Source organism: Magnolia sinica, chromosome 4 (assembly GCF_029962835.1).
Source record: "Magnolia sinica isolate HGM2019 chromosome 4, MsV1, whole genome shotgun sequence".
Classification (NCBI taxonomy): Eukaryota; Viridiplantae; Streptophyta; class Magnoliopsida; order Magnoliales; family Magnoliaceae; genus Magnolia; species Magnolia sinica.
In genome coordinates, this window is record NC_080576.1 from 76,549,379 (window position 1) to 76,576,083 (window position 26,705).

Consider the following 26,705-nt stretch of genomic DNA (forward strand, 5'->3'; position numbering starts at 1 on the left):
AGTCTTTTGATTAGGTCATATAGAGCCAGATGAAAATAAAAAACAAATATCAACTTCATCCAAAACTTTTATGCCCTCGGAAAGTTTTTAATAGTAAAAATTCATTCAACACTGTTCCTTATAACTTGAGATTTTTTGTCTCATACCATAAAATGATCTAAAAAAATAGATGGACAACATAAATGATACACATACATCATGGCGCGGCCCACAGAGCACGGAGCACCGAACCCCAGCCATTGGCTGGTGGCAGGGGAGTAGCGAATCCGTTTCCGGTCAAGGGGATGAACATCACATGAAGTGAAGTCGTGGGGATAATGACACCCACCGTTGAAACCTTACCAAGCCTACGAAGGTAAAATACAAATATCAGCTTGAGCCAACAACTTACGCGGCTAGATTAGTTTTCAATCGTAGTCATTAAATCCCCACTGCTTTCTTATGGTGCAGCGTCGTGGCCCACTTGAGATTTGGATCTTTATGAATTTCATACTTCTGTCTTATCGTGGTCTTGCGAAACTGATGGACGGAGTGGATTTATCACCAACCTCTCTATGCCCTGTGTAGCTTCCGAACAAAGGAACTTATTTTGGCCGGAGGCACCGGCAATTCACGTCTTGCGTTTGTAAAACGGCAACAGTGGCATCTAATCCACTTCCCATGTATGTCAATCCATCCACGCATTGCATGTGATGGTCCATTCTAGACAGGTTACAGATTGAGATCATACTCGTCCAGTCTTGGCCAACCATCACCATCCAATTAAAATATGGAGAAATCATAATCTGTTCGGTCCAATCTCATGTAAAACGTGGCCCATTATTTGAACGGTCTGGATTGACGTAAGTGCATTCCACGTGTTCAGGGAATCAGTGCCCCCAATTCATTCGAAGAGAAACGACCATATCCAGCGCCTGTACGTGAACTTTAAAATACAACTATTTCTTTCTCGCCGAAAAGTCATACAAATAGAATATCCGATCCGTGAAAAAGGTGGGCCACACCATTTTGATAAGCATTCATGAAAAGAAGGACGACTCAACATTGTGTGAGCCATGAATGATTCTATCGGTTGTCCATTTATTTAGATTTTGTGTACTCTTTCACAATTATGTAGATGGTTTATATATATATTGATAATCATTTTGTGGCCCACCTTTTTCACGGAAAGGATATTATAAAAATGGGACGTGTCAGCAGGAAAGAAAGACTGTACGCGAAAGTTCACATACATGCACGCACATACAGCAACTGTATAGGATACATTTCTCTTTCTTAAATTCCAGCGAATGTTGAAAATTCAAACTCTTCTTAGCAATCGTTATTATTATCATCGACAGATTTGCAGACTTCCATGGAATGATCTGATTCCATCTCAGAAATAGAGAGAGAGAGAGAGAGAGAGAGAGAGAGAGGACAGAGAGAGAGAGAGATGATAACACGTTCGAATCTGGCGGAACAGTTGCGGGAATACCAAATCCGATCAAAATACGATTGGGCGTCCGTCTCTTTCTTCTCCTCCACCGCCAATGGGAACATCACTTCAAGGTACCCACCCGATTAGGGTTTCCTTCCTTTCCATGCATTCACGACTACAATTCAAGAATAGTTGGCGGATTTTAGTTTTAGGGTTTTTTGCGCATTTTATTTAGTTAATTAAATGCATTTGTTGATCAGTTTTTCATTTGTGTGAATCTGGTGATGCTTCTTTTTTATTTGTGGATTCAATTAGATTAGTAAATTGGAATTAAAAAGAAATTATTATTATTATTATTATTATTATTATTTGATCTCTCAAAAAAAAAAAAAAATCTATTTCTTGGTTTCCATCTCCTGTTGTTTTGTTGGGAATTGTGATTGTAATATTTTCAATTTTGTGAAATTGTGATCCCAAAATACACGGCAAAACCCAACATGGTAACTTGGACAAGTGACCTAGCTTCTGCTTTGTTTGAATCTTTCTCCCCGAGGGGCTGGTGGGATTGGAATTGACGGCCTGGATTGCTGAACCATGGGCACTGCAGATAGGGAAGTTGGGCCACATGTTTTTTGAGTCTTGGTGCCTCATATTCGCTCTCTCCTCTTTCTGCCTTAGTTGAACTGTTAACGCCTAGTAGTGTTGCATGATATGAGATCATATAACCCTTGTGTTGGTGAAGCCTCTTGTAGACGAGGTTTTGCTTGGATTGCACCTGATGCATCCAAAAGAAATTGAATTAATTCTTCTGTTATTTAGGAATGGTAGATAAAGTTTGTATACTTGCCTCATCTCTACTACATGGGCAATTTCGCCTAAGCAATTAGTTTTAGGACAGTTTTTAACTTTGAAATTTAATAGGGCTTTAGAAGGGATTGCAACATAGTTAAGGGTATTTGGGGGATTTAAAAAATACTCATGCTTTCTGATGGACGGCTTGGATTTTACTTGCTCCATGTCAAAGAATCGTGTGGTTTATGATCTCAGCCATCTTTTTTTCTTTTTTCATTCAGGCTAGTAGCTGCTGACCCCAATTAGTTGGGATAAGGCTTATATGATGATGATGATGATTCATGCAAGTAGCTGCACACCTTTCTTCCCTTCCCTGTGTAGCCCACACACACTGTCTCTTGCATGTAAGCTTTCAACTTCTCTTCTCTCTCTCTCTCTCTCTCTCTCTCTCTCTCTCTCACACCCACGGTCTCCTGTGTGCAGTGCTTTAAATAGCTACACTATGTAGCATGTAGCTTATGCTACAGTGTAGCTCAGTCTTAACGCTACGTAGTTCATGAAAATAGCTTAAGTCGCATGTAGCGTACGGTACATGATAATTTGCATACACTACACGATACATAGACTACGCTACGTAGCACACGTTACAACTTATTTTTCACTACAACATTAAAATCAATTAATGTTTTCAATGATTTGTTAGTTTTTCCTATTTCAATAAAAATTAGTTAATCTTTTCAATGCTTTTATTAAAATAATATAAGTAATAATATATATTGGTTTTGTTGCTCTTTCTTTACCTTTATATTTAATCATTACCCTTTCCTATTACTTTAGGTTGTGATTGGTTGCACCAAATATCATAAAGTTTTATTAAATTTCATTATTTAATCAGTCTAATTTGGTGAACATATCATGAATTGGTTCAACCACGCACAACTTAGATTAAAAAATCTAAGAATAATGTGTAGCTTACGCTCCACACCATGTAGCTTACGCTGCTACGCCTCACGCTTCAGAGGGGCAAATGCTATGCTATGCGCTATTCACTATTGAAAACATCGCATGCGTGTAAACTTGCAACTTCTCTCTCTCTCTCTCTCTCTCTCCCCCCCCCCCCCCTGTTTCGTTGCATGTATCCACACTCTCTTTCTCTCTCCACGTCTTTCTGTTTCTCTGCGTGTTTGTGTTCCTTTCTCTATGTGCATTGCATGTGCCATACCCTCTCAATAATATGATGGGTGAAAAGAGAAGTTTCTTTTTCTCAGGTGCATAATGTCGTCAAATTTGGGCACCTATTGCCATGCCTCAGTGGTAGACTCTTTGGAGTTTCAACACGAGGTCATGGGTTCGAGCATCCCTTGTGGTGTGAGTGCGTGGGGGTGGGTGTGCATGTGTAAAAAAATATCATCAAATTTGGAGCTAACTGGATATGGAGAGGACAACATGTCCCTAAAATTTTGTTGTTTTTGTCTTCCATATTTTCCAATGTGACCATACGAGGGATTGTCATTATCATTTTTTAAAAATATGGCTACATGAGGGAAACCAATACCTTGAAAATGCTTTTATAACAAATTTCCTTTATGGTCAATGAAGGCAGAAATTACCATTATAGAAGATATGAAGGACTTTAAGGCATATACTTAGTGAAGATGGCATGGTTTTGGCTTGCTCAAGCGAGCAAGGGTGGAATCTCAAATCGCTTATCAATGCATCCCATTGAGTTCACCATGAGAGTTTAGCAATGCATTGGAATCCATAACTATGAACTTCCTTGAATCCATCCTTAAAATGAGAATCATTTTTGAGAATGGTAACCTCATCAAAGGAATGCCTAAAGTGCCAGAACTACGAAAAAAAAAGGGAGGACAAAAGTGTCATATGACGAGCTATCATCCAAACACAAAATTACATTAGCTACCTCCCTAAGGATCCCTAGTTGCACATCTTGTATGTGATTTTAGATTTCTCGCCCAAGCTTTCTTTCACTCTAGGGAATATCTCTAGTGACGATTCCAATCAAGGTGTTCCGTATCCGTTACGATACACTCGTAAAGGTCGATACGTATAGATAATGGTTGTAACCGTTACATGATACACTAGTTGTAGGATACACTAGTTGTAGGATCCTTCGAACTAGGTGTCACTCTTGCTTTGAATTGCGCTCCCTCTCCCACTTCATAGCTGTTCATACTTGCTAACTTTTGCAACATACGCTTCCCTGTTCCTACACCCCACCCAAACTTGTTGCCGCTCCCCTTCATAGTTTGTGCAACTATAGGGGGACATTTACATTTCCCTGCACGCACAAACATTCATGGATGGGATCTTGTATACCCAGGTGGATGAAATGTTTTTCCTCCCTATTTATGTTTTACACGTAGCAAATGCATCTAATGATGCAATATGCTCATTCACTGGGGACAACCATGAATGGGTTGTAGACAGTCTCATTGACTGGACGATCCCAACTATTTAAGAAGTGTAGAAATGACACAAATCCAGATGATGCTTTTTAAAGACATCTTAGGGTTAGGATTGCCCGATCATTATGATTTGTGTTTATGGATCATTCATGGAGCCTTATGATGAATGAAATATTTGGATCATATGTACCCTCTAAACTTGGCGAGAATGAAAATTTTGTTGACCTGAAGTGGACTGGATGTCATACAATATATACACAAACAGATCTCATCATCATCCTCATCTAAGCTCTTGTCCCAACTAAAGGCACAAACACAAGTCCGTGCGTGCATGAGAGAGAGACCTAAAATCTCAGCCCTTAATATTGCCTAATCTCAACCCATACTTTATCTCTTAAAAACAAAAGTTACTGTAGTGGCACTGTGGCGTGTGCTGTAGGAGTACTGTAGTGTGGTGTAGTATGCTACATTTTTTCTCAATTTAAAAACAGTCCCAGCCTCCTACAGAAATTCATGTAAAAATTTACTGAGGAAAGAATAGAGTACATTGCAACCAAACCTTGTAAAATTCCTACTCGAAAATCCATGGTATTTCTATGACATAACACACGTATGAGCCAGAGTTTGGGTCTTTGGGACCCAAATCTATTGTGCGGTTCTTTTGGGTATCCCTATTCTCCAACCTGTTAGAAAGTAATATGACCATGTTGAATTTTTAACCTTCCCATGCTTGGAATGAGTGTTTGGCAGCTTCAACGGTTGGGTTTCTATTGCCCACTCAATTATTAGGGCTGAAATAATTTTCTGCATTCTTCAATCAGCTTAGGATGCAGTGTGAATGTCACATGGCTTACACTATCTTTCTCTAATGCTTGGGAATCCCATCTCCAACAAATCAACTGATTCTGTATATGGTGTTTCAGCCTACCATTTTGGATACTGCATGCATTCAATGGCATCAGATCGTGACAGATCATCATCGTCATCGTCATCGTCATCATCATCATCATCATCATCGTCATCATCATAATCTAAGTCTTTTCCCAACTACTTGGGGTTGGCTACATGAATCCGGTTCTGCCATTCCACTCACATCAAGGGCTGTAACTTAAATTGAGTCATACCTCATTGTGGGGAATGGAAAAGGAATCAAACAACGATTTGTTGCTTTTCTTTTCAAACCAGACAACATGATGAGATTGCAGAAGCTTTTTGGTGTCCATCTCCAACCTCCACAATCCCCTTCAATACAAAAATTTCCACAATTACCATTATTTAGTACCAACATACATATTCCTCTTGGCTGTGCAAGTTGTCACGAGGGAGTTGGTTTTCATCCAATCTTTATTTTTCTTCCAATGATTTTGGAGACAATAGAATCTACCATGTAAAGAGATTTGGCATCTTGTTCATATCTATAGACTCATCCATAACCATTTCTCAATTGATAATTCCATCTGACATCTGTTCTTCACATTCATAATCCTTGTCCATGCAATTGAACATTTTCTTTGAATGTTCTCTCTATACTCTCAAAGGTTTGGACTGCTTACATCATCTTGATTGATCCTGGATATGCCTTGGGGGCAATCTTTGTTCTACTTCATTTTGTCTTCCCCCTGGAGGTTTTTTTGGTGGGTTTGAGTTTGAAAGAGGTTCATCCTTATTTCCTTCCATTGTGGAAGGATTTCTAATGCAACCTCAAACAATCACAAGAAATACGTAACGAAGATGTTAGTCGCAAAGGGCTAAGTTGTGGATCCTACCCAATGTGTGCAAAAATGGTTATGTAATGGTAATGGTGGCTACTGTTGTGCGTTATGGTGTTGTAACGGTCGTTACAGAAAAAATGGCCTGTTACGACCCCATAATGCCCTGTTACAGAGCTAATTAGCGGGGTTTTTTTTTTCCTCAAGAAGAAGAAGAAGAAAAACACTAACACCCTCTGCGCAAGGAGGCTCCTCTTAAAGCTATCTCAATTGTGTGAACACATCCAATCTATTCGAGACCTCTTGACAGCTCCTTTCAATTGATCTTGTATTCTGACCCCTATGAAAATATTCTTGTTCTTATCCAGTGATTACAAACAAGGACATGGATTAACTTGTTTTCATATCAATTTGACGTGGGGTGGTTGGGATTCATGTAGGAAGTGGAAGAGTAGTGGCAGGCAGTGAAACAAGAGTTTATCGGTGAATTACTACAAAGTGTAGCTCCTTTTGAGGCAGTCCATGGGGGAGAAATAAAGGAGCTAGGAAAGCGGGCTAGGAGATTTTTATTGTTTCTCAAGAAGGATCATATCATGGAATTTTAAGGGACTGGGGAACCAGTCTAAGAGGGATTAGGTTTAGGACATCTGAGAAGTTAAAGTTAAGAATTTTGATGCTTCATGAAATTAAGATGTAGGGCATGGGGGAGAGGATTATCAACTTGGTATGGTGTTCACGAGATGTGATTGCGCAGCACTAGATGCTATTGGCTTTTCTGGGGGCATGTTGTTTGGAACACAGATTGCTGGACCAAAGTCAGTTCTTGGGTGTGTTATTTTTTGGTCTGTGTTGCTTGATAAGATTGGAGGTGGAGGAAGAGGATTGGTAAAGATGATTTATGGGTCAAACTGATTTATGGGTCAAACGGTCTGAGCTTGACAGAGATTTTTGGCATGAGCTTGATAGTGCTAGAAGGAGATGGAGAGAACCTTGGTTTGTGGGTGGCAATTTCCACATCATAAGATTCTTGTATGAGAAGGAAGAAGTTCTATCACAAGAAGCAGACGAGAATTCTTGGAGTGGGTGGACAGGAATGAACTCATTCATAGGTGAAGTACACTTGGTCAAATAATCAGGAAAATCTCGCGATGACCAGGATTGACAGGTTCTATCTTTGTGGAATGGAAGGAAGTTCATCTGGAACTGTTCGAAAGTGTGTTAGCTTGCCCTATCATGGACCACTGACCCATTTTGCTTGAATCTTGTGTATTTCTGGGGACCTCCGTTTCAGTTTGAACTGTATGGCTTGAAGATGACTACGTGCGAAAAGTTTAGGAATGGTTGTGATCTTTCCAGGTGGAGGGAAGGATGGAAATGAGACTCATGGCTATCTCAAAAAATTAAAGGGTTGCATCATGTAGTGGAACAAAGAGATGAAATTCAGTCCCTTGAGAGGAAGGAGAAAATTGATTTATAGTTGGCCGAGGAAAAAGCTTGTGCGTAAGTCCCTTGAGAGGAAGGAGAAATAGATCTATAGTTGGCGGAGGAAAAATGTGGGTACAAAAATCTTGAAGCTGGAATTTGAGAAGGTGATAGTGGAAGATATCAAGCGGCACCAAATATTGAGAGGGTGTGTTTGAAGATGCAAGAAGATTCACAACCTTTCAAATGCTAGCAGAAGATGCAAGAAGATTCACAACCTTGGTGAATGGGAGAAGACTCTAGAAGCGAGCAAAAAGTGCTGTGCAGTAGTAAAGTTCTGTTCAAACCTTTCAAGCAAGAAATGGAATAGACAACAGCTTGATGTTTTGAAATTATGACCAAGTTTTACAAGTAGGTGGAGTGGTTGAAAAGACTGATTGGGGGGGATGAGGTGTTGTAGCTACAAGTGGTCTTGGGAGATAGGAAGCACCAAATGTGGATGGGTACTGACTGCTTTTTCTTCTAAATCATCTCGGTAGAGTTTTAAAATTGATGCAGGTGGATTTCGTGTTTGAATTCTTTACATTCAGGAAGATCTCCAAAGTGGTTGGCGCATCCTTCATTGTTTTAATACCTAAAAAGGAGGGGGCATAAGAATTAAAGGACTTTAGGCCTATCGACCTCATCAGGAGCCCATATAAGATACTTGTTAAGGTGTTTGCTACTTGACTCAAAGCAATTCTTGGTACGATTATATCAAAATTGCAGGGTGTGTTTATTTATGGGCAACAAATCCTTGAGGGAGCTCTAGTCACCCTTGGTTTCCTCAATTTAGGCATAGAGAAAGCTAAATTAGATATTGAAAAGGCATGTGATCACATATATTGGAAATTCATGAATTATATGCTAAGGAGAATAAGGTTTGGGGGGCAAATGGTGAAGATGGATGTTGAAATGTATAGGGTTGGTACTTGGTACATTAGTTGATCTTGGTCAATGGCTTCCCTAAGGGCCTCTTTAGGGGGTCCAGAAGGCTTTGATGAGGGTACCTCTCTACTTTCCTCTTTGTGGTGATTGTTGAGGCCATAAGTAGGATGATTGACAATGCTAAGTAACGAGGACATCCAGGCACCAATTAGAGTTTATCAGAGACGGAGGAGATCACTAGACCCAGTATCGATTTCAATGTGGATGGATGATGTCTACATGGGCTCTCAGGGACCAAGCTGAAGACCCCACGTTCATGCTCGTGCATCTAGAAGGTTCCATATTGGGAAGGTGCACGTGGGTTGCTATTTGAGGAGCATCCAACCGTTGATTTGCGAGGACACGATCGGACCATCAGATTTCATGGAGAGTATGATTGGGCCATCTGGGCCATTTATCATCGTCCATCCTGAATGTGGACCATTAGGATAGATCTTTAGGATAGTTTGCTTTGGTTTCATTTATTTATGAACATTTATTATTGGTTTACATTGTTATTTTAGTGGTAGCCGTAGGACATATTGGGAAGTATTTCTTTAAGTGAGGGTATTCTTGTCCAAACACTATTATTTGAGACTTATAAATACTAAAGGGGGGAACGTGGGGGAACGTCCAATCCTAATTGATTGCTGAAAATTGTTTTTTTTTTCCCTCTCCACTTTGAAAAGAGAAACTTTATGAGAAGAAATCTCCCGTGAAGGGATGGGTGTGAGGCCCCTTTGGGTGTGATTCCCAATCTATCTTCTAATCTCCATCTTCTTGACAAGGTATAATGTTCTCTCTTTCAATTTTCGTCGTCTCTTTCTTCCTCTTCAAGAATCTTCTTGGTTTTTTTTTTTTTCCCAACATCCTCCTCACCAAAACCCCCCAACCTATTCTATTCCCTAAGCCATCCTCTGCCCAAACCAAACCTAACCGTGATCGTACGGCCACCTGCACATATGGCCAGCCCTTTCCGTACGCACGTGTGTACGGCCACATAGGCCCTAGCCCTCTTCCACCATAAAAACCCTAAATCCCTATTTCCCTTTGAAACCCATAACGCTAGATCTAAAACCCTAACCCTAAATTCCCAAAATTAGGAACCCTAATTCTCCAATTTCAAAACCCCTAATTTCCTTATTCCTTTTCCCCCAATTTCTAACCCTAAGCCTAATTACCTTTACCACAGCCCTAGGAACATTTAGATTTTCCCGATTGAAAGCCAAGCTAACCCTATGCTAGCTTGGGAATTTCTATTCCCATAGGTCTAATGATTTTTCATGATTATATGTTCATGCATGTTGGATTGAATCTCATAAATTGCTGGAATATTACTGATTAATGCATTAATCTGATTTGTGGCTCTTAATTCTCTTAAATTGTGGTAGATTTAGGTAGATTTCTTCAAATCGCACTATTTACGTTAATTTTGCTTACTAGTTTTTAATGTAGGGGCATTTTCACACCGGGCTTGAGTGGGGTAGCTTGTGGGATGCAGGGGCACACTCAGGGTGGGTGCAGCTCACGGAGGAGGTCTCGTGTTCGAGACTCCTCATCGGGGGTGATTAATGCGCATTTCACACCAGGCTCGAGTGGGGTAGCCCGTGGGATGCGGGGACACACTAGGGGTGGGCAGCCCATATGATTTGGGGCCCACGAAGGGGGGTTCGGCCGAGGTCCTAACCCATGCGATGTGGGGCCTGAGCTATGAGATAAAGGGATTAATTCGCCATACTCTAACAGTTCGAGCTTTTAGAGCAAGTGGTTAATTGTCCTGCATCAAATTGGTATCAGAGCAGGAGGTCTCGTGTTCGAGACTCCTCACTGGGGGTGATTAATGCAGGGGCATTTTCACACCGGGCTCGAGTGGGGTCGCTTGTGGGATGCAGGGGCACACTCGGGGTGGGTGCAGCCCACGGAGGAGGTCTCGTGTTCGAGACTCCTCACCGGGGGTGATTAATGCGCATTTCACACCAGGCTCGAGTGGGGTAGCCCATGGGATGCGGGGACACACTCGGGGTGGGCGGCCCATGTGATTTGGGGCCCATGAAGGGGGGTTCGGCCGAGGTCCTAACCCATGCGATGTGGGGCCTGGGCTATGAGATAAAGGGATTAATTCGCCATACTCTAACAGTTCAAGCTTTTAGAGCTAGTGGGTAATTGTCCTGCATCAGTTTTGCATGAATGCATGTTAAATACTTGAATCTTGCATCACTAAGAAGAAGGTTTGATATTGGGTTTTAAGGTTGAGAACATTAACTTTCATATTTCCCATCTCCAATTTGCAAAATGACATGATTTTGTTTTGTGATGTGAACGCAAACGGGATTTGGATTTTGAGGCTGATTGTAAAATGTTTTGAACTGGTGTTGGGTCAGAGGTTGAATCTTCAAAAGAAGTGAAATTCGGGTATTCATCTGAAAAAGGAAAGGGTGGAAGAGTTTGCTGCAGTTTTTGGATGTAGAGCCGGTAAACTGCCATAAGCCTATCTTAGTCTTCCTCTATGCGTAGGCAAGACTGGCAAGGGTTAATGGGATCTATTGATCCAAAGAATGGAAAGAAATATATCAACATTGGAAGGAATATATTTATTCCTCAGGGAAAGTATCACTTTATTGAAGGTGACCCTCACAAATATGCACAACCATTATGTCCCTGTTGTAGTGCCCTGCTTCAGTCTTGGATTGGATAAAGAGAAATTAGAGATGCTTTGAGACTTTCTATGGAAAGGGGTGGATAGGGAGAACAAGTTTCATCTTTTGGAATGGAAGAAAATATGCGAATTGACAGATGATGGGGGAGCATGCATTAAATGACCAGTGTTTGAAATAGCTATGCTATGTAGTGTGTAGCTTACGCTACATAGCGTAACTTAGCCTTAATGCTATGCAACTCATGAAAATTGCTTGAGTCACGTGTAGCCTACGCTGCATGATAATTTGCATACGCTATATGTTATATAAATTATGTTACACGCTACATAAATTATGCTACACGCTACATAAATTACGTTACATGCTACATAAATTATGCTACACGCTAGATAAATTACGCTACCCTACATAAATTACGCTACACGCTTATGTGTCCCACAATGCATGTTATTTTTCACTACAACATTAAAATCAATTTATGTTTCCAATGATTTATCATTTATTACATTTTTATATTTTCAATAAAAATTAGTTAATTTTTTCGATGCTTTCAGTAAAAATAATATAAGTAATAGTATTAAATCAGTTTCACTGCTCCTTTTAACCTTTATACTTAATCATTACCCTTACCTATTACTTTAAGTTGTGTTTGGTTGCACCAAATATCATGAAATTTTGTTAAATTTCATTATTAATCAGTGTAGTTTGGTGCAGAATATCATGAAATTGGTGCAACCAAGCATAACCTTCATTAAAAATCTAGAAGTAGCGTGTAGCTTACTATGTAGCTTACGCCTCACACTTCTGAGGGTTGCAGCCTATGCTACACTCTATTGCTATTCACTATTTAAAACACTGATTAAATCATTGCAGGCAATGAAACAACACTCTATTGCTATTCACTATTTAAAACATTGATTAAATCATTGCAGGCAATGAAACATTGCATTGTTGAGGAAATGGATGTGGAGGTTCACAGTGGAAAATAATAGTCTATGAAGAGAGTTATTTTTTGCAAACGTGGGGTCCAAAGGGGTGGATGGTTCATTGAAGGCTTCTCTTTTGTATTGGGCTTAAGGGTTTGGAAGGCGACATCAGAGTTGAAGATCTTTTCATGAAGAATATTGAACTTGGTGGGGGATGGCTTGAGGAAACGGTTTTGGGAGGACATCTGGTTTGGAGATTGCTCTCTTTAGTTTTGCTTTTCCATAGTTGTATAGGTTAGCAAGGGACTAGGATTCTTTGGTGTCTCAACAATATAGTGTGGGTGGTGGTACTTGGTGTCTTGGTGCATGCAACTTAGAAGAGGCTTGTTGGATATTGGATCTTTAGAGCTTCTGAGTAGTGTTCACAATATTGATACTATTAGCCGATATTATCGTTATCGCTGGCTAGCGACACGAAACTGTAAAAAACCCCACAGAAAAAGAAAAAGACAGAATTATGTGTATCGTGCGATATATTGCATGATATCGCACGCTTTTATTTATTTATTTATTATTATTATTATTTTTTTTGCGATATACACAATATCGCGCGATAATTACCGAAAAAATCGATTTTTTTATTTTTTTATTATTTTATTATTTTTTTTTTAAAGGGAAAAGCTTTCAATAGATGTAAGAAGGCATTTCGGTACCCGTAAAAGAAGATTGCACGATCGGAAGTAGAATTTGGTGGGCCACTCGTTCAATTGATAGCTGTGCGCTGTAAGTTAAAAAAAAATAAATCGAATTTCCTGTTTTTTTTTTTTTTTTTCTTCTTCTTCAAATAAATGGCAGATTTAAATTGGAAAGGAGATTTTGACAACCATTCTACAAAAAATCATGGAGATTTAGGTTTTTGGGTGAGAGATTTTTGGGATTTCACAGTTTCAGTTTGGGTTTGGAGGTGAGAGATTTTACGGATTTCAAGGTTCTGGTCCTTCTAGAACCCCATCTAATTAGAAAATGGCTTCAAAAGCCTAATTTATTGGAGTGCATGTTGGGTATTGTCCCCATCAGATGCAACTAGAGACTGATGGTCTTGTCACGGGTTGTGGGGTCCACCTTGATGCACATGTTTCGTCCAATCTATCCATCCATTTTGGAAGATAATTTTAGGACATGAGGCCAAAAATTATATACATCAAAGGCTAGAGTGGACCACACCACAGGAAGCATTAGAGATTAAACGCATACCATTGAAAGCTTTTTGTTAGGGATAGAGTTTTTGGATCAAGCTGATATTTATTTTGTATCTTCATCCAGGTCCATGTGACCTTATGAACAGGTTGGATGGCAAATAAACATCACAGTGGGCCTTAAAGAAGTTTTGAACTGTAAGCATTCCATCGCCACTGCTTCCTATGGTGTGGTCCCACTTGAGTCTTCAATCTACCTCTTTTTTTGGGATCATGTGCTAAAAGGACCTGTCAAAATGAATGGACGGCGTGGATAAAACATATACAAGACAGTGGGCCCCAAACAACCCTTGATAGATCCGTTTGTCTCTTGCTATGTCCTAGTAGGGGTATTACCCAATCAACTCCCTTTTCACAGGAGCGAATTAAGAGTGTTACATGTTGGGTATTACCCACACCGTAGGGCCCACCTTGATGATTTGATTTATATCCACATCGTCCATTCGTTTTTCCAACCCATTTTAGGACGGGTCCAAAAATTATGCAGATCCAAATCTTAGGTGGACCACACCACTTGAAACAGTGGTGATTGAGTATCTCAACATTGTTTCTAATGGTATTGGTCCACCTAAGATTTGGATCTTCTTAAGGTTTGGGATCACGCCCTAAAGTGGGATGGAAAAATGGATGGACGGCATGGATATACAAAAAATACATCAAGATGGGCCCCACATGGTTAGAGTAACATCCACTAAGGTGTTACCCGGGTAACAGCTAATCCGATCCATTTTTAAAATGTGTAGCGGACGTGCTTTGTGGGCCCCACTATGATCTCATGTGTTTTATCACACCATCCATCATTTTGGATGATCAACTTAAGGCATGAGCTGAAAAATGAGTCAGATCCACATTTCAAGTGGACCACACTAAAGAAAACAATGATGATTTAACGCTTACCATTAAAAGCTTCCTTGGTGCACTATAACATTTATTTGTCATCCAACTACTTTTTAGGGTCCCTGTTTCATCAGATAAGATGCGGATGAAGGGAAAATCAAATATAAGCTTGATTGAAACTTTTGTGACCCCAACAAGTTTTTAATGGTAGATATTCTATGATCACTATTTCGTATGGTGTGATCCACCTTATGTTTGGATCTACCTCATTTTTTTGGCTAATGCCCTAAAATGATTTTCCAAAATGCTTTGACGGTGTAGATATACCATTTTACATTGAGGTGGCCCCTCGGTTAGGGTCCCACCCAATTCGCTTTCTTCCTCCTCGATTTGATGAAGCGGATTGCATACTGAATAAACCCTATACAGTGTGGGGAGTGAATTAGGTGATACCTGGGTAACACCTTAGTGGGTGTTACCCTTGTTGTGGGGCCCACCCTAATGAACTTATTGTATATCCACGTTGTGCATCCATTTTTCCAGCCCATTTTAGGATGTGGTCCTAAAAATAAGCAGATCCAAATCTCAGGAGGACCGCACCTCATGACCTAGTGGTTTGATTGAACGTCCAACATTAAAAACTTTCATGGGCCCACTTTAAGCATAACGGCAATGTTTATTTTTCATCCAACCTATTGATATGATCAAATAGACTTAAATGAAGGTAATGCACAAAGATCAGCTTGATACCAAAATTTTGAGGCCTACAAAAATATTTTAATGGTCATTCGCCACTTTTTCCAATGGTGTGGTCCACCTTAGAGTTTGATCTGCTTAAGTTTTTGGATAAAATCCTAAAATGAGCTGAGAAAATAGATAGGTAGAGTAGAGATACAACACGTTTATTAAGGTGGGCCATTGCACAACACTATGTGGGTCTAAGTCATAGCCAGTCAAATCATTAATAGTTTTTCAATTTCTACTTCTTTTTTGCTTTTTAATGAATTTATTATGTTTTCATACATGTCTTGATATATTTATAAATGTTATGCATTTAATTTAAATATATTTGCATTGGTTCAGTTAGACAACACATAGTTTAGTATCCTATACAAAGGAAACTTATTATCTGCAATTCTTTATTGAGATGTTATGATTTAAAAGTGTGTATTAAGCGATTTTTTAACGATACCTGAAGTTTCATTGAAAAATTCAACCATTTTCCCAATGTTTCCATATATTTCCCAAAAGTGCGATAAATTACCTGATACAAATGATATATCCCGTGCAATAACCGATATGTATTTGTATCCCAAGGGTGCGATACAAATATTTCGAACACTGCTCCTGAGTTTATCACAGCTTCTCAACGATCATTTCTTGTTGGTTCAAACTCCGGTAAGTGGAGGTGGACTAAAGAAAATAATAGATTTTTTTTTAGCAATAGCATTTTATGCCTTCATAGATGGGGAAGGTACAAGTCAAAATAAGTTTGCATGGCTTGTGTGGTCCTATCATGGCCCTCAGTGGTCATGGTATTTGCATGGTTGGTTTTGATTTGGGAAGGACAAGGTCTTAAGCATAGATCATTTAAGAAACAAATGGATGGTGATTGCATTGTGTGGTCACTATGTCTCGAGGAGGCTGGATATGGTGAATCATCTCTTCAAGTTTTGTGAATATGCTAGCTGCTTATGGAATTAACTTTTGAACTTATTTGAATCATCATGCATGATGTTGAGTACCATATCCAATTTCTTAGAGGCTCAGGGGGGCTTTTGCTTGGTCTAGAAGAGGCAAGTGTTGTGGCATCTCATGTTGCTAGTCGGGTTACCCTTGTTCCTCGCAAAAGAATAGTGTTTTGCAACACAAGTTGCAAAGGGGGCAAGTGTTATGCTCGACTTGGGAAAAGGTCATTGAATGGGCAGCTGACACCCGACACCCATGGATTTAAGAAATGTTGTTGAGTTATCCTCATTGTCTACATTCTTTTTGTTGTTGCTTTTTGGGCTTTTAATGACCAAACCCTAATGTCCTTAAACTTTGGGTACTTCCTCCAATGAAGTAGGGGAGGAGACTGCCTTAAATGGCTAGCCTCTTCTTGTGGGATCAGGCTTTGTGCTGTCAGAAATCGAGGATTGAGTTCGTTAGATAACCCCAAAGGTGGAGGAGTAAGGTCTGCGGAGTAAGGAGGTTATGAGGACTACGAGCCGGGTGACCAGTTGCAAAACTGGTTAAAGTAACCTGTCGCCCCCTATTATCAATGAAAAAAAAACCCACATCTTTAAGGAAGGTTACACTATTGCGGATATCATGGCTAGTACTCAAATTGGGTCTTTGATCTCGTTATTTATATGTAATTGTCTTTATTTTGATGCGGTGGTGCATTCACTTCAATGAAGATTTCTTTCTTCTTTAGGAAAAAGGAAACTTTTTTTTTGGGGGGTCTAATACATTTTTTACTAAAAAATGGAGTGAAAAAGCAGCCATACGTGCACGTATCTGTGCGCGCACGCATGTTTTCAAGGGTAACAAGGATTTTATTTAAAAACACAACAAATTACAAGCAAATAAAAAAGCTTGAATTAAAATCCTTTTTAACTACTTGGCACATGAAGCCCATTCCAACACATAGGATTTCGCCCTAAATGACACCTCCCCACCACTAAAGACATTTCAAAAGCATCTCCCATTTCTCTCTCCCCAAATTGCCCACCAGATAGCCAGAATGGTCAGTCTACCCATTTATTTATATATTGTTATAAATAAGATTAAAATACAAACTCAACTAAAATGGTTAGAATTTCTATATAGGTTAATATTATTCTCTCTCTCTCTCTCAAATTATTTCCTACTAATCCCTATATAAACTAATTCTGCCTCGCTAAAATTTCCCAACTTCCTCTCAATTCTGTCAATGGATGCTGACGACCAGTCTCTATTACACTCAATTTTTTTTTTTTTTTTGGCATAAAAATGATTGTTTTGGGAAAAAGGTTCTAGTTGGTTTGCCCCAAGAAATGATTCTTTTTAACTGATCTTTCTAATTTATGCGAAGATTTAATCATCAAAACAATTGTATGAGTTATTTTTCCCTTATAATATGGAGTTTAAAATGGACTTCTACTGACCATTACAGGCGCACGCGCGCGTGCACACACACACACACACAAGTAACCTTAATAAAGTAGAACTCCCAAAATCTCAGCCCATGATATTAGAGGTGCAACTTGGGCAGGTCTGGTCAGGTTGAAAGTCAACCTGAGCCCCTCCTGACTTAAAAATATATCAACCCGTGCCCTGACCCAATCTGAGGCCTAACCTGAGCCTATGCCAATTCATCAAATCTTCAACCCGAACCCGTATCGTGTTGGATTGGGTTGCCCCAAAATGTCAGGAAAAAATGAAAAGAAAAACTGATCTTCTTGTTCTTGTTCTCCCCCTCATCTCTTCTTCTTCAGTTGGGCAGCAGCCGCAGGCATGAGTGGGTGGGCTTGGTCTGCGACGAGAGGGAGGGAGGGAGGGAGAGAGAGGAAATGTGGTTTCCAACCAGTTCCTCTCTTCTTGTCAGCGGGCTTTATCACATCCGTCCATTGAAAGAAACAAGAAGCCTTGCTTATATAGGTGAGTACCTAATATAGGATCGGATTCGGGTTGGGTTGGCTTGCCCGAGGCCTCAACTTGAGCCCAACCCAACCCCATGTTGGGTTGATGATTTCTAGCCTGAACTGAACCCAATCTCAGTGCAGCTTAACCAGACCTGATCAAAATTTCAAGTTAGGCCTGTTGGGTTCATGTTGAGCCTGACCCAAGTTGCACCCCTACTTCATGTTGCTTAATCTCAGGCCTCAATATATCCCTTAAAAACAATAACATTCCCAAAATCTAAGCCCATGATATTGCTTAATGTCAGGCCTCAATTTATCACTTAAAAATACAATTTTACCGTTGCCACAGTGTGGAATGTAACATCCTCCTGTTTTCTTAAAAGAAAAAAGGCCTTCATCCTCTTACCGTAGTCAGATAAAAGGACTGGGTAAAACCCTACCAAAACTTGTAAAAATGCTACTTGAAAATGTAGGTGCTTCTAAAAACAGTTTTAAATACCAATCAATTGAAAATTAGTTGTATTTTTAGGTCTCAGGCAAGTGTGTCACAAGTGGGGTACATTGGATGGGTTGTCAGGCCCACTGTTCGGGTCTTTGGGACCCACATTTGCAGTTGTTCTTGCTTGCGTAGTTTCATTTAAAAAAAAATATTTAAGCCCTGTCCTTGCATTAGTGAGGCATATATCTCATGTGCTTCAATAGCTTTCGTTTTTCTTTAAAATTCATCATTTGAGGCATGCCTCAGGTATTTGAGAACTAGATTTACAATTTCTTTACCAAAAGTATGCTAGTTACAGTTTTGAGCCAGCATCCATCAATATGGATTTATACGGAAAAATAAATAAAATACAATCTATATTTGACATCAAGAATGATTCTGTGTGCTTTATGTTGAGAATTATTGAAAGAGAGGAATAGTAGAATTTTTTGCATGTATCTGTCCTTAAATAACGTTATTTAAGGACTCCAATTCAATGCCATTTAATGGCCATATTACATTCAAAATTCTTTGCAGTGATGGTGCCGTATCTCCATGCCAATTGCCAGCTTAGGTTTGAAATTGAATTTTGATTCATCATATGGTAAGCTAGGCCCATAATGGGAGGATCAGGAATTTCTTCTCCAAATTCCAAATAGGCCCAAGCATCGTAGGATTATTTCAGTAGGATAGATGCCCTTGTTATATGTTTTAATGCATGTATCTGTGACAAGAACCCATAGGTGATGTTCTCAGGATCAACATTCCAATCTCATGCCTGTTTAATTTTTGTGAATGCAGGGTGGATGTTGTCATCTCGGTGATATGGGAGCTCATTATTCTTGCTTTCCTAGTTTTCTCAGCAGTTTCTTTGTACTTCAGGTACATGCGACTTGCATTTTGCTTAATATGCATAACCACCCTTTTGCTTGTATGTTTGAAAATCATGAAGCAAGTAAGATTAGCCAGGAAAAGGAAGCGAAGAATGCTCCTGCCACTATCGATGTAAAACTGTAGTCAGGTGGGGTTTGGGAAAGTGGCCCATGTTTGTTGTGGGGAGAAGGGAGAATGCCTTTTTTATATATATATAAAAAAAAATCAATGCTTGAGGCCCATCTTTTGCGGGCATATGTATACATTAAAGAAGTCTCTCTTTGTCAATTATTGTGTTGATTGAAAAATTTGGTCAATATTGCTTCCTAAAGAAACTCAAGAGCATAATGAATAACTGATTGTTAGGGGTTGTTTGGTTGATGGTAAACGGTTGTAATCGGTGGAAAATGGATGCACATGGGCAAAAATGGTCATTTGGTTGATGGTAAATAATGGTAATTGGAATCAATGTGAAATGGAATGCAGCAAAATCATGTGAATTGGAATCCTCTCAAAAGTCTGAGAATCAGATGGAGGAGGCTTTATCATCTTTGTACTAGATATTGGAAGTTTAATTGCCTGTTGTGTGGTTGCTTTCATTGTGGCAATAATGCACATTGTGCATGATCGGAGCTTTCCATCAGGTGGTACTCAATTTTTAACATTTTCTGGCCTAAAATTCAGTCCAGTTCACTAATGTTGGCTACTGCTTGAGCTAAGTGGCGTGATTTTTGAGGAATAAGATATAATAATTGTGCTCTGTCCCACCAGATGGAAATCTTTGTTATCATGTACACTTGTGCCATAATGGCACAGTGTGCCTGCATGAGGATGAGCCAGGCTCCACATGCATGTGGGCTTAGCAAACATGAGGAAATTATCAAGGCAAATAGGACCTGCCACATTTTCTTCCTTTCCACAAGAGGCAGATTCTGATGACTAGTGTTTTATTTTTCATTTTTATGAACTAAAGTACCAAGTGCATATCCAGGTGAATACCCTCATGTCCACCAACTAACACAGCACCATGTTACACTAATATGTTCCCAAGAACAATGTATTGAGTAACAGAAAGGCCAATGACCTGAACCATCGAAGATCTGAACCAGGACCGGCATTCCGATTATCCTTATTGTTCTGATTCTGGGAGCTTTAAGTTGCCAGCCACATCAGATAGTTTTAGCTGAACTGTCCAGTTTAATCTGTAAAAATGCAATGGAATTAGCAATTTTCTTTCATTTCTTTCTTGCTTCCAGTAGGTCAGATTTAAGTTTTATTGAGGCAGATCAAGCAAGCATAATTTAAAAACTTAAAAACTCGACTGGACTCTATTTCCAGTTGGGTTAGGTTGACTTGAAGACTAGGATGACTCTTCACTTGACTCAGTATTTAAGATCATCATCATCATCATCTAACCCTTATCCCAATTAATTAGGGTCAGCTCCATGAATCTTGTTCCGTCATTCCACTATCAAGGGCCATACCTTTAGAGGTTATCAAGTCTTTTCTTACTACCTTTATCTACATCCTTTTCAGCCTTTCCCTTCTCCTTTTAGAGTCATTAACTTGTGCCAACTCACTCCTAATTGGTGCGGTTCTTGGTTTCATTGCATGTGACCAAACCATCTTAAGTCTACTTCCCCTCATATTATTACTTATTGGTGCTACTCCTATGTTCCCTCAAATGCATTTATTTCTATTTCTATCTTTCCGCGTCTTGTGACTCCTCCATCTCAACATCCTCATTTTAGTGTCCAATATTTTGGTCAACAAAGCATGGTTGCTTGTATAGTGATCCCATAAAATTTTCCTTTTAGTTTGCATGGCTTGCAATGATCACATAAAACTCTAGAGTTACATCTTCAATTCTTCCAGCCATCTTGAATTCTATGGGCAACATCCTTCTCTATCTCTCAATTTTCATGAATTATTGACCGAAGGTATTGAAAGTGGTCATTTTGGGCAACTTCTTGGTCCTCATTCTTAATAAATTCCTCTTTTTCACTCCCATTGTGACTAGAATTGCAATCCATATACTCTGTTTTAGACCAACTAATTTTAAATCATTTAAATTCTAAACACCCCTTCATAAATCTAGCTTTGTGTTTAGGCCATCCCTCGTCATTTCAATCAAAACTATGTTATTTGCAAACAACTTACACCATGGGATCTCTTTGTACAAATGCCTTGTTAACTCGTCGATAACCAATGGGAAAAGGTATGGGTTCAATTCTGACCATTGGCGCAAGCCTACAATAATTCAGAATTCACTTGTCTCTCCACTAGTGGTCCTCACATTATTACCGCTTCCTCATACATATCCATAATTGTGTCAAATTATACTCCTGAAACTCCCTACTTTTCTAACACTCACCAGATTAACTCTCTAGAGACCCTATCATATGCTTTTTTTAAAGTCAATAAAGACCATGTGGAGATCCTTCCTCTTCTCCCGGTATTTCTCCATCAATTGTCTGAATAGAAAAATAGCTTCAGTGGTAGACCTCCTAGGCATGAAACCAAACTGATTTTCTCATATATTCTTCTCACAGCAATAGTCTTTGCTCAATCACTCCCTCCCAAAGTTTCATAGTATGGCTCATAAGTTTAATCCTATGATAGTTAGTGTAGCCTTATATATATATATATATATAGAGTCATGCTCCCCTGCGCACCTACGCACGTGCGCACCTTTGCACACGTGTCATGGGTGTCTAATCTGAACGGTCCATGTGATGCGGAATTCCATGAAACCCCATGTGACAAATTTTCACCCTGATCTAAAATTCTGTTGGGCCATAGCAAAGAGAAATGCAAATCAAGGGAGGAAAATGTTTTCATTTTTCATGGGCCATCAAAGTTTTAGATCAAAGTAAAACTTGGGCCCGGGGGGTTTCACGAGGTGCTGCTTCACATGAACGGTTCAGATTTTGGATCCACATCACGTAGGATGGGTTCTCAAAAAAGTTCGTACGTAGTACGTACGAACTGGTTCGCAGGTGAGCGTTTCCGTGTATATATATATATATATATATATATATATATATATATATATATATATATATATATATATATATAGTGGAGCTTTGTAGGTCTCCTTTATTAATATAAATAGTTACCATGGTACTTTTCCTCCTTTCATTTAGCATTTTCTTCAATCTTACAATCTTTTTGAATGACTTTGTGAACTGAAATAACCTAGTAAAATGCGCATCCAAACTTCGATTGATATGCCACGGATCCTAGGGCGTTTCCTGTTTCCATCTTTTCCAGAGCTTCGTTCACTTTCGATATCCTAATCCTATAAAAGTATCTATCGTCCTTGACCTCATTGGAGTTTATGATTCCGTCTACCCCCATTTCTCAGAGTGGTTGTTATTTAACAAATTCTGAAAATAGCTTTTTCACTTTTCATAGATCTCATTGTACTTTATAGTACCCTCTGATTAATACTCTTAATGCTTCTAACATGATCTAAGTCGCCTTTTCTCTCTTTAAGATATCTTTCTTACCTTCTCTTGTCCCCAATCTTTTGTGAAGATTATCGTAAGCCTTAGCTTTAGCCTCACATACTACTTTCCTAGCAACCATTTTAGATTTCTATATTGTTCAAAACTTTCATTGCTTCTAGTTCTTGCCAAGCTTTAAATCATGAATGTTTCACGTTAATAACTTTTTATAGTTGTTATTCTACGACAAAGTTTCCTTATATGATTGGCTTTTCTCTCTAGATACCTCCTAAAATATTTGTTGCCAGTTTCATAATGTACTTTACTATCTCATTCTAATAACATTTATTTCTGCCTCGATGTTGAACTTTTCTTCTCCCATTAATTATTTCTGAATAACATTGCTCTCCTAGTAGACTCCACCACCTAGTTTTTGGACACCTATTAATTTTCGCACCCTTTCTTCCATCTCTCAATATAAACATCATATCCAGTAACCTGTGTTGTGCTGATAGACTCTTTCTTGGTATAACTTACAATACTTGCATATTGATCATTCTGTTGGATAGCATTCCCAGTCTCATTTCTTCTCTGCAAACCATAATCCTCCATGTATACTCTCATATCCTCGACTTTCTTTTCCGACAGAACCTTTTAAGTCTCTCTCTCTCTCTCTCTCTCTATATATATATATATATATATATATATATATATATCCTCACTCCATTCAGAATTCGTTGCTTTAGTTGATCCATATCATCCCAGGAATGTCTCTTGATTCTATCCTCTAAACTTTCCTATCACACATATGCACTAATAACATTGATTACTAATACAAGTTATGTTAATAAAATCCTATCACTTAGGGCATGTTTGATTTTCTAAAGTAAATGTAAATGCATTGCAAATGGCTAATAATTCTTTCCTTTGGTAATTACCGCATCATTCCCTATGGTTGATTTGACTTCTACTTTGTTCAACACTAAAATCGAGGATGCTGCCAAATATATGTGGGGCCCACCGTGATGTATGTGGATTATCCACACTGTCCATCCGTTATGCCAACTGAATTTAGGGCATGAGCCAAAAAATGAGGCAGATTCAAAGTTCAAGTGGACCACACCACAGGAAAAAGGGAATCGAATACCCACCGTTAAAATCTTCTTGGGGCCACTGTTTACTTTGGTGTGGGCCACTTGAATGTTGGATCTGCCTCATTTTTCGGCTCATGCCTCAAAATGTTCTGGTAAAACGGATGGACGATGCGGATATGTTATATATACATCATGGTGGGGCCCACAAATTTAAGCCAGTCCTTTTGGACCGTTTTTCCAAGCAGAAATACCTGCCTATTTTCAAACAGGGTGAAATTGTAATAATTGGTTATTTACAGGGCCTTTACAGTGAATTTGGAAAATCAAACAGGCCCTTACTCTCCTAGCATCTACAATTTTATCCTTTAATTCTTTATCTACCATTATCCCTACCACATTTCTGTTATTTGTCATTTCGTGTATATTAAAGTTTATATTCATTTTTGTTATTTCATCCATATTAAAGTTTATATCCATCAAATTTTCTAGATTTGGTTCCCTTTCCACTTGGATGACTGAATGCAAGTTATGTTGACTCTCTTTGTTTCATAGTATCTCCTGATTCCATACTCTTGCCTGTGTTCCTATGTCCCATGCGGTAAGACAAATCCTATTCTCCTGGACTGGCCTTTTTAACCTTTCAATGTTCCTTGGGAGTCCTTGCTTACTTATCGTAGCAATTGTGTTGTTGCGGCACGTCGCTTCTAGAGGATGCCTTAACCAACACTCGTCCATTTCTCATTGCACTTGAGTTCCGATGCAGCAGGTTGCTTACAGGGAACACCCTAGCATGTGTTTGGAATGTCATATTATTTGGATTCATGATGAAAGTTACAGCAAAAGTTTGACGCCGGCTGCCAACCTAACACAACCCTCTATTTGGGATGGGAATTGGCAATGAGAGTGCAGAACTCCCACATGTGCAATATAATAGACTATTACCTAGGTTGATTACAAGTAAGTGCTATCCAATAGTCTATCACGCAAATTCATTATAATCAACAAGTTGATTACAATCAACGGAGTTCAATATTTAGTATTATAAATATTTTAAATACTAATGTATGGTGAAATATACAAATAAAGGAAGAATACGCAAGCATATGGTGCTTGGCTTGTTGATTAGAGAGTACTTGCTTGGAGGAGAGTTGGGTCAAGCCGACTGGAATAAAGCCAAGGCGGATTAATGCTCTCAGGTGGGTTTCAGGGTGACTCAACTCCAAATCCCATCTAATCGAGTTGACTAAACTGAGTTTCATGTCGAGTCACCGAGTTTTAGAACTATGGTTACTAGTGGTAACAACGGTTCCCTTTTATGCGGCACTCCATGTTAGGGTCGCTCCTTCCACTCGGTCGGATCACTAAGGCTGACTTTTGACCCTGCTCGGAAGGATGGGTCTTGCAGTCTAGCTCCCAATGAAGGGTAAGAAATAAAATTGAATTGATTTTTTTTTTTTTAATATTTAATTATCAAAAGTACCATGCGAAATCTTCGGGGTGTTTTTTTCCCTCTCCCTCTTCCTCTATTCCTATCCCAGAGGTGTAGTGTTTGAATCAATAGAGAACCTTTTCTTCTGTATGTATCAGTATTATTACATTCTAATTCTACCAACTTGTTTGGGTGGGGATTTCTAATGGTAATTTTCCATGTTATTTTTTACCCTTATTTTCATGCAAAAAGCATAATGAAAGTGTGCCCTGGTGTTATCTACGGTGGAAAATTTGTATTTCTTTTTAGTGGGTGGAACTTGCTTTTAGAAGGGTTTCATGGTCTAAAGCTAAAGAAAGTGAAAAAGACGACAAAGAACATCCATCTTTATACCTTTTATCTGCTCTTCTAGATTTTTGGTTTTCTTATTTTGTAACAGGTGAAGCTTGTTTTTCCTTATTGTTTTCCTTTTTAATTGAAGTTAAAAAAAATAAAATATATCTACTAAATCCTTAAACCCAATTGAAGTAGGACCATTCAATGCTGTTCTATTTTGCTATATTCAATTTTTGAAGAAGAATAATATAATTAAAAGAGTTCCCAAATGTATGGCCTCTCACACCTTTGGAGCTGTTAAAAAGCTTGGAAACAGTTGAGGAACAATAATGATATATTAATATTTTCATTCATATAAATGATCAATGCCCAATGCTGAATATAAAAAGATATCCAACCAAAGAATGTTATCTTTTTTCAAATCTCTATTGGAATCCAATAGGAAGTGCTCCGCCCACTTCGACGACATCAAAGAAGTGGGTCACGCACTTGCTGTCCAATGTGGATCTCAATCCAAAGCTGATTTGATTCCTTACTACTTAATTCGATAAATTGTGGTTGGTAACATTGGTGAATTTATGGAAAGAAAGCCAACATGGGAATTCCAATAAAAGGCATACCTCACTCTTCTTGTCTGGCACCCAGTCATAGTTTCTTTGAAGTATTTAGGGTATGCCTCACATTCCTTCCAAACTTCAAATCCTAGAAACCGAGCAATAGCAAACATTTGTGATTGCAGAGAAGGGTGTGAAGGGATAAAGAGGAGATCACAGACTTCCTCAAGTGAATAAGGCTTTGAATCCATAAGGTGTAATAGCCTCTCGAATCCACAAGAGTTGAGAAAATTTAAAAATACTTTATTGAAATTTGTCTCCCAAATAAGATTATAAAGCTTTAAATAATAAAATGAATTCTTAAATAAGAGTCCTAATGCAAATAAATTTAAACTTTTCTAAAATAGTAAAACTTATTAAAAATAGAAAGTTCTAATCTAACTACCCAGGATGATTCCTAGCATGATAAAAAG

At 38.9% G+C, this 26,705-nt stretch overlaps 1 protein-coding gene across 1 annotated transcript; it reads left to right on the plus strand.

The window, feature by feature from the left end:
* The first annotated feature begins 1,309 nt into the window (after positions 1–1,309).
* Positions 1,310–19,758, plus strand: LOC131243247 (uncharacterized). Its single transcript, XM_058242447.1, has 2 exons — positions 1,310–1,548; positions 19,299–19,758. Exons 1-2 carry the CDS (start codon positions 1,433–1,435, stop codon positions 19,504–19,506), a joined length of 324 nt encoding a protein of 107 aa, XP_058098430.1. The 5' UTR covers positions 1,310–1,432; the 3' UTR covers positions 19,507–19,758.
* The last annotated feature ends 6,947 nt before the right edge of the window (positions 19,759–26,705 follow it).